Raw genomic sequence first — 8,614 nt, forward strand, 5'->3', positions numbered from 1 at the left:
ATTTTATCTTAAAACTTAATTAGTTTTCACCTTTATCCTTGCTAAATATTCTTAAATTTTATTATTGGTATTTTTATTCAATGCATTTAATAAGGGCAACAATGTAAAGATGAGCATTGAAAATTAACAAGTGCTCTATAAACAGGATTAAATTTTTTTCTCTCTCTCTACCTTATAAGTAGGACCAGAGGAGTAGATGACTCATAGTTAACATGAGAAATTAACAAGAGTGTTGGAAAAAAATAGATTAGTAAGAAAGAAAGATTAAACTTTATTAACTTTGTCTTAAAATTTAATAAGTTTTCACTTTTATCTGTGCTAAATATTTTTAAATCTCATTATCGGTATTTTTATTTAATGCATTTGATAAGGGCAAAAATGTAAAGATGAGCATTGAAAATTGGCAAGTGCTCTATAAATAGGATTAAATTTTTTCTTCTCTCTCTACCTTATAAATAAGACCAATGGAGTAGATGACCTATAGTTAACATGAAAATTAAGAGTGTTGGAAAAAATAGACTCAGTAAGAAAGAAAGATTAGACTATAAATCGTTGCTTTGCACTTCATTCATTATATAATTGATCTTCAGAAGTTATATCACAGAATGCAGTAATCTTGTGAGATCTGATATCATCATCACTGTCTAAGAAGTAACAGGCTTAAAGACTATAAAATGGAAGGAAGTGTCTCTTTAAGAAAATTGCTGGAATTTGAGGAAGCGCCATCAAAGACGTGTGATAATAACACCCAAGAAACCCCCATTGACAATACTGTAAGTTTCCTTGTACTTCGTTTTCTGTCTCTCCTCTTTCTTTATAAAGATGTAAAATACTCTATTGGCTAATTCAAAACCAAACTTCAGATGAATGATCTATATATGTAACTAAGCATACTGTCCCTCGGTCTTCAATTTTCTTACTTGGGCAGATGGGGTGCAATTTTCTCAGTTTGAGCCTGAATATATCAGAAAAAGATCTCCAAAATCAAGAGAAGCCATTGACCAACGTAAGTATAATCTTTTATTAGGAAATTCATGCTATGAGTTTTGATTGGTACCTCTTATACGTTGGACGTGATCGATGATTTGCGTTTTGATTCTTAGGTCGGTTCGCTGAGAATTAAGCTAGAGGAAGCAAAGAAAGAGAATCAGAATTTAAGAGCTATGCTAAACCAGATTACTGAACATTACACTTCTCTTCAGAATCTCCTTCTGGCTTTGCAGAAGGAGCAGAAGCAGCGATCATCACCACCACCTCCAAATTATCAAGATTTTCTGGTTAGCCCGAATCGAACTCTTTTTTAAAAGAATTTAATAATGACGATTTCAATTCACCTAATCTGGATTTAGGATATATTATGAAAGAGGTTATTCAAAAGAGCACATGATAATTGTTTCATTAACTCAGAAGCAGAATAGAGCAGATCATGTCATGGTGATGGAGAAATCAGCTTTGCCACTTGAGGGTGATCATCATATGAGTAGCCAAGTAACACTGGAAGGAGCAAAAAGAACAACAGATCAAACATTTGAGGCATCTTGCAGGAAGGCTAGAGTTTCCATAAGGGCACATTCAGATTTTTCTCGGGTATGAATTTCTATGCCATTTTGGACATATTTCTCTCTGACTGCATTGATATTAATATATTAATGAGTAAAACATGCATTCACCCTTGAGGTTTCCAAAAGTTTTATTCACAACTCTTCTGGCTCCAATTTTAAACTTTCTACAGTAAGTGTTCGTGGAGGTGTGAATGTTTTACTCTAAATTCATTCAAGCTCAAGGGGAAAATTTTATAATTTTATGCATTTAATAATTTCATAAGATGAACATTTTGTTTATGAGGCAAAGCTATACAAGTTTGCATGGTGATTTTATGATCAGATAGGTGATGGGTGTCAATGGAGAAAGTATGGGCAAAAGACAGCTAAGAATAACCCTAGTCCCCGAGCTTATTACCGTTGCAGCATGGGAAATGCATGTCCCGTTCGTAAGCAGGTTCGTGCACAATTATATGTCCGTGTAGCATCGCTCAGCTTCATCTTTGATCCAAAACAATGAAAGAAACAGACTTCCTTAAACCTTTGCATATGTCCATTCGATGTCAGAGCAAGCTGGAATCCTGTGTTTGTTTTAATAAGCTTATTTTTCACATCCACATATGAAATGGGTTTGAGTTGTCGATGCACTTCACTGACATGTTTTTGAAGAAATTTATGCAACTGAATCATAATAACTGGTCATGAATAAAGCATTTTATTAAATTGATGAAAACACTGTCCAATGATTCAGACAATCAGGTTGACCTAATTTTCATTGCTACAATTTTAGCCGGATTAGGAATTACATCTCTCGTTGACAAGTGATGTGTATAATTATGAGGGTTTAAAATCTGTATAAAAACTTTGTCAAATGATTCTGTTAGCGTTATTTTCTTAAAATTAAGTTCAAAACTAGATGAATGCAATATTTTCTTGGAGAAATATTAAGTTAGTGGTGATAAACTTTTAAAGACTACGTGATGTCAGTGGTACCATAGTTAAACTCCCAAGTCATACATCTATTATAATGTCAAACGAATTGAAAACTTCTTGCAAAGCCGGCAAGGCTCAAACTCCAAGGGTCATAAAGGCACTAACGTTATACCGATGATCAATCAATTCAGTTTAAAATATTAAGCTAAGGTGTATGAGTCAGTTTTTTGATTAGCATGTATAAGCAGGATTAATTGTGATGCACAGTTCATATTGTTACAGGTTCAAAGGTGTGCTAAGGATGATACTGTATTCATTAACACTTATGAAGGGAGCCATAATCATCCACTACCTCGAGCAGCTAGACCCATGGCAAGTATGACATCAGCAGCATTGAGCATGCTACTTTCAGGCTCAACAACTAGTCCTGCACATAATTCAGGTCTCTTCCCCTTATTATCTGACTTGGCTTCCTTCTCTGCATCTTCATCATGTCCTACAATGACACTGGACTTGGCCATCCCCTCTAAGAACAACTCTATGAACTTGCGATGGCCTACCTCATCACTGAACCAGTGCGAACCATTTCCTTTCTCATTGCATGGCTCTGCTCAACAATCTGAGAGACTGAAATTGTTTCATAAGCCTCTGACCACAATGGCGCCTGTGAAAAATCTTTACTTGGAGAATTTAGTTGGCACGGCTATAGCCGAAGATCCTTCTTTCAAAGAAGCATTTGTTACAGCAATATCTTCATTCACTGGAGCAACTCAAAATCTTAACGGCCACAATGAACTAAGTAAAAGTGGGCATGGCCCTTCTTCTAAGATACCCTCACCGCTGCATCAGTCCTGCACCACTGGATTGATTTGAGCTGACCCTAGCAGCCAAGGAATTAGTCAATTCAAAAGCATGTCTGGGCTTGCATGCTTGAAGGAGAAATGGACACGCAAGATATGTCGTAGGAGTTTTTTATAAGAGATCTTAACTTTTCTTATTCATAGAACCACTGGTTTTTGTACTGTCTGTAATAAAAATTCTAGAGCAAACCTTCGATTCTAGACTTCACGTACAAGCCATACACAAAAGTTCTTGAAGGCAATTAGGAAAGGTTCTTTATTTTTCACTTAAATAGATGAATCTTGTTTGTAAACTAGGAAGGAATTCGTTCTTAGAATGATTTTGAGAATCATTGTTAAAGTGTCGCTGAAACCATGTGGAAGGAAACTCATCGTTACTTGCTCTAAATGCTGTAACCAACGATAAGAACACAAAATCAAGCAGAAAAGGGTCATGTCTCCCAGCTCAAGTTCATAAATTTTGAGCTTTTCAAACTATGGGGTGAGCTTGTCTCATAGAAAGCAAGATCATCCAATATAATGTGTGTGGCCATTTTCAAGTATCTAAATTGTTCTTTTCTTCCAATATGATATGGTCCGGATAACTTAGTTAAAGGAGGTTGAAAAAAGCATAACACTGCAAGAGATGCATTTAGAATAATATCTAACCAAATCCAGTCACCTTCAGATATACTTACAATTAGAAAATCTTCAACTTCGATTTGAATTTGAAGAAAATCAAAGGAAATATAAAGCTTCAAATGTTAAAAAAAAAAAAAAAATAGCTCTGGAATGGAAAATATATAATGTGCTGTCTGTATCCCTTCCAAGTCCCTGGAACAAAAGTAAGTTCATCAGCCTTGAAGGTCTTTTTCCCCAAATAAATCAAAGGATATTCCTGAAACATATCGAATCTAATGTACTGGCAGGCAACCTTACTGAGTGACTAGAGCAGAGCATGTCCATTGACCTTGAAGGGTTTTTCAAATAAATCAGAGGATATTTCCTGCATAACAGCATAGATACAGAATATTTCACATACAAACTGACTCTTGTTAGGCCACTGAAAGTTATAGAAAAAAGGATTCTGAGCCCCCACAGTAAAAGAGCTATCAGAAATTCTCTGAACAGATTCTTACTGCTACCAGAAGTAGCTACTAAGCATGTTGAACCTCATGAAGAGCAGCCAATAAAGTTTTGCTCCCCATTCTCAGACTAAACAGGATATCTGACATCAAACTGAAGAACAGCAAAGCCATAACTGGCATTCAGAATGCGTACGCAAAGGAAGATGAGTAGAAATTTAACAAAAGCCTCGGCAGCAACAACATATAAGATATTAATAAAATGGCAAAGAATGGAAAAAGAACGGACAAATAGCATGCAAATTCTGTGACAACGTTTAGCCATTTTAAAAGCCCTGATTCATTCAGTATTAGCTAAATACTTCAGAAAATTGGAACTTGCAATAACTTATAGAAGTACTGTGCAACAAGGCCGCCAATCTCAAACATTTTAAAACAGTCAAACTTTCTTTAAGATATTATTTTGTTCTATTGTTCGCATAGAGATTATATTAACTCAAAGTGGAAAACCTCCCAAGGACCAAAAGGGAAGTAAAGAAGATGGACTAAAAACGTGCAAAGCTGTCATGCTGCATTCATTCTGCAGAACTTTGTTTAAGTTTATGGTGGAAGTATTAGAATGAAATGTTCATCTCTTCTTCTCTGGATTGAGAGTCGATGTAAACGAATCATCATGTAGACATTACCTGAATTTGTTCAAAGGTTGTAGTTAACCAGCATCTTCCGTGTCACAAAATTATTGGTTAAGGAGATTGTGATTAACTCAGGTTCTGAAGATTGGGTTATCCATTGAGCCACAACAAGAATGTACTTATGCAGAAGAAATAGGAAAAAATGGGCAATGATAGAAATGACAACAAAATTGTTGCATATATTACAGCGCGCAATGTCCTGATAGCAATTAAGGAAGGAAGAACGAATTGATCTCATTAAAATTTTCAACATTTGAATGACAAAGTCAACCTGATCTAGCAATGTGGTTCTACTCAAAAACAGACACAAATCAACACCAGCCCAACAACAATCGAACTTCGTTGCAATATGAACTTAAGGCATGGATGTACACTATGTCGCATGGAGATCAACGTTTTGGCCAGCGACACACTATGCAGAAAGCCTTTGGCATCTTTCTCCTTGGCCGCCAGATAGGCAACCCGTTTCCAGTGCCTCTCTGGCTTTTTTCCGGGCCAAGGCAGCTTCTTTGCACCGCCGTTCTGCGTCAATCCGAGCAGCTGATGCTGCTTTGGCCATCGAAGACGCCGCAATCCGAGCAGCGGCAACCAGCACTCTGGCCGACCGCATATCGATAGCTCTAAGACTCTTAGCGTTATGAGCAGAAGCAGCAACTAGGTCAACTGAATCTCCCTCCCCGTTGGCGCTATCGACAGTGAGGTTTTCACTGGTCAACTTAAAGTATGAAAATTTGGGGTCAGCGCAAGGTGGGCACAGGTAAAATGGAGGAGTAGAATCGGAATCGGAGGAAGCGACGACACAAGAACGGTGAGCGAAGGATGGGCACTTGTGGCACATAAGACGGAGGTGGGGAGGTGGATTGTCGTCCGTAAACGTCGAAACAGATTGGGCAGAAGAGACCCTGGTGGTTCTTGAGGACACAGTTGGTACAAAAACGACGTTGGGTGGCTCTGTAGCGAACGTTGTGGAGGAACAGAGAAAGATCCCTGGTGGTGCCGCAACCCTCGCAGGAAGCGGAGGAAGACTGATCAGGCTTCATCGGAGAAGCCTGGACGAGGAAGGGCCCTACCGAGCAAGTGGCAAGTCCCAACGGTAACCCTAGAAAACAAACGCAATGTTCAAGAAATTGAAGAGAGAGGATATCTTTTTTATTTTTTTGGCAACAGAGGAGAGAGGATATGAATGTGAATTATTATTATGATTTATGGGAAATGGTGGAAACTGGGAAGTAGCATCCTAACTTGTGGTCGCCTTCCGTAATCCGGCAACGGTTTTCTCCGATTCTATATGAATTAAAGGGAACGAAATATTTAAGGTTTTTAAATTTGTTTGTTTAAAAATTACTACTGCATATTTTTATTATAAAAAATCAAATTCAAAATATTATAATTTTTTATTTACCTTTCTTGAGTTTTAAAATAATTTTTTTAACATCATGGTCTACTTCAAAAATTTTATGTATGATTTATGACAATACATGTCGTGTTATTTTTGACGGGAATGCGCTGTGAATTTACATTTACTATATGTCAGGAAATTCCTTGTGAATAAATTTGTTATTTCTTTTTATTTTATTTTTACATCGACTTCTTTGACATTCTTATGTATAGCTTTTATATGTTTTTAAACTATGTTGACTTTTCATGCAAATATAATTAAAAATGATAACTTCTGTGACCGAAAATTATATTAGCTTCTCATGGACCGGGGCGAAAAAGTGGAGTTAAAATATAAACAATACTGCCCACACGTTATCAGCTTGGATCAAAAGACCATCGGCGGATTTTCAAGACCTATGTCTGAAATAAATTGATACTTCTTTTATTTAATAAAAGAATCATTTTAATCTTTACAATAAAAATAATTATTTATTTTTAAATTAATATTATATTTTTATATTTATTCTTATTTAATAGTATATTTTACTTTAAAATAATATAAAATGTATTTATTATTAGGGATATTTAAAAAAATAATTACATTTTTAAATATTTAAAAATACTTTAGATATCTAATCCAAGATACCGGGGGCAAGCAGGCCACAATTTACTTTAAGAAATTGGTTTATTTTAATTGTAAAAATGTTGAAACTAACTTTTGTCTCCCCATTATATAATTTTGTATTTTGGCCCTCTAGAATTGTTTTTATATCCATCCTTGATTTAATCTCTTAAAAAATATTTTAAATTTAAATGCGGAAGTAATATATATTAGAAGAGATAATAATTTTACCACAGATTAGCCTTTCGGCTTTACAAACAAAGCGATGAGTTCAAATGGGAGACTCATGAGAGAGGCTTTTTTTATATATCAAATCATCCTCATTCTAGAGTCTCATGGGTTCATTATCCGTCCCAAACTAATTTGTACCCCTCGTGAGGAGATTTTAACTGTGGTAGTGAGGTACCAATAGGATGATCTCTTTGAATTATCATGTCTGTTACTCCTTAAAATTCAAACCTTCACCTTAAAAAATATCAATAATAATCCTTGCCAATTCTATCAAGCAATCCATTGGCTTTATCTATTGAAAAATGCTCTGCGAAGCAGCAACTTGGTTGGCAAGTTGGCATTTCTTATGTGAATTTATTTGGTCAGTGGCTCACTTGTCCAACACGTGAATTAGACTTTTGCTTTCTGCAAAAAATTCCAATGTTAGTTAGGCCTCCTGGGCTTAAGAAAGCTCCTTTTTTTTAAGAAAATAAAAATAAAATGGAAAAGTCATATTGTTTAAAAATAAATGTTTACATTCTTGAGGGTGCGAGTATACAAGCATTAATGTGTTAGGTCATATCAAAACCACATAGTTAAGTGTATTCGTATAAGAGAAGTATTAAGATGGGTGATCTCCCATGAAATCTTCATGTTACATCTACTCAAAAACCTGAACAGAACTCATAATTAATCCCAACATAAATTATAAAAATAGAAATGGGCTTTTATTTGTACTATTACACTATATCAATGGTAAGACTTAACATAAAAAAAATGAATTGCAAGGCTCATTAGTTGTTGAAATTTAGTTGTGATTACTTGGATTAATCAAGGCAACCACATGCAATGCATGCATTGCAAGGGGAAGGAAGGATAGTGACCGGGAAAATACATAATCAGCGGTGGTAGCCCCATTTTGATTTGCGTAAGCGAAATGCATTATATGATTCTAAAAGATAATAAAGGGAAGGAAATGACAAGTGTCATTTACCACTTTGTCTTCTGAAAGCAATGGATCACAAGCAAATGGTTCTCAATCACAATAGAATGGATTAGATTTAACATTAACAATAGCAAAACTACAATTTGTAATGGCATCATTCATTGTGACCAGGGGCGTTGTGAAAAGCTTTAGCTTTTAATGGAGTGACAAACTTGCTAAAGTCAATGTCTCTTATTCTCTCAAAGTGTTAATGCTCATTCAACACAACTTCTCCGCTAACTATTATATTTTTTAAAATTATCAACAATATCAAGGATTTTATTATAAAAGTTGAATGGTACTTTTAACTACATGTTTCTTGTTTAG

General features: G+C 35.4%; 2 protein-coding genes across 4 annotated transcripts; one reads left to right on the top strand and one right to left on the bottom strand.

Moving 5' to 3' along the window:
* The first annotated feature begins 506 nt into the window (after nucleotides 1-506).
* Nucleotides 507-3,666, top strand: LOC129300593 (probable WRKY transcription factor 47). Of its 3 annotated transcripts, none has more exons than XM_054939164.1 (6): nucleotides 507-773; nucleotides 929-1,006; nucleotides 1,104-1,277; nucleotides 1,408-1,587; nucleotides 1,885-1,998; nucleotides 2,742-3,666. In XM_054939164.1, the coding sequence occupies exons 1-6, from the start codon at nucleotides 675-677 to the stop codon at nucleotides 3,345-3,347; spliced, it is 1,251 nt and encodes a 416-aa protein (XP_054795139.1). In that variant the 5' UTR covers nucleotides 507-674; the 3' UTR covers nucleotides 3,348-3,666. The 3 variants fall into 3 exon arrangements, with proteins under 3 accessions (XP_054795139.1, XP_054795141.1, XP_054795140.1); XM_054939166.1 differs by having other exon boundaries at nucleotides 2,757-3,666; XM_054939165.1 differs by having other exon boundaries at nucleotides 1,414-1,587.
* Nucleotides 3,667-5,244: 1,578 nt separating this feature from the next.
* Nucleotides 5,245-6,260, bottom strand: LOC129300590 (uncharacterized). The gene has a single exon (XM_054939159.1). The coding sequence runs from the start codon at nucleotides 5,926-5,928 to the stop codon at nucleotides 5,503-5,505; it is 426 nt and encodes a 141-aa protein (XP_054795134.1). The 5' UTR covers nucleotides 5,929-6,260; the 3' UTR covers nucleotides 5,245-5,502.
* Between the last annotated feature and the right edge of the window lie 2,354 nt (nucleotides 6,261-8,614).

This window comes from Prosopis cineraria, unplaced genomic scaffold (genome assembly GCF_029017545.1).
Source record: "Prosopis cineraria cultivar Desert tree isolate PC_DT_omini unplaced genomic scaffold, ASM2901754v1 PC1666, whole genome shotgun sequence".
Taxonomy (NCBI): domain Eukaryota; kingdom Viridiplantae; phylum Streptophyta; class Magnoliopsida; order Fabales; family Fabaceae; genus Prosopis; species Prosopis cineraria.

Excerpts from the sequence above, each read along its gene's own strand:
- LOC129300590 (XM_054939159.1), bottom strand. The coding sequence starts at position 5,928 with ATGTGCCACAAGTGCCCATCCTTCGCTCACCGTTCTTGTGTCGTCGCT.
- LOC129300593 (XM_054939164.1), top strand. The coding sequence starts at position 675 with ATGGAAGGAAGTGTCTCTTTAAGAAAATTGCTGGAATTTGAGGAAGCG. Across the intron at positions 1,278-1,407 it reads CAAATTATCAAGATTTTCTG|AAGCAGAATAGAGCAGATCA; the intron begins GTTAGCCCGAAT and ends TCATTAACTCAG. Across the intron at positions 1,999-2,741 it reads CATGTCCCGTTCGTAAGCAG|TTCATATTGTTACAGGTTCA; the intron begins GTTCGTGCACAA and ends TGTGATGCACAG.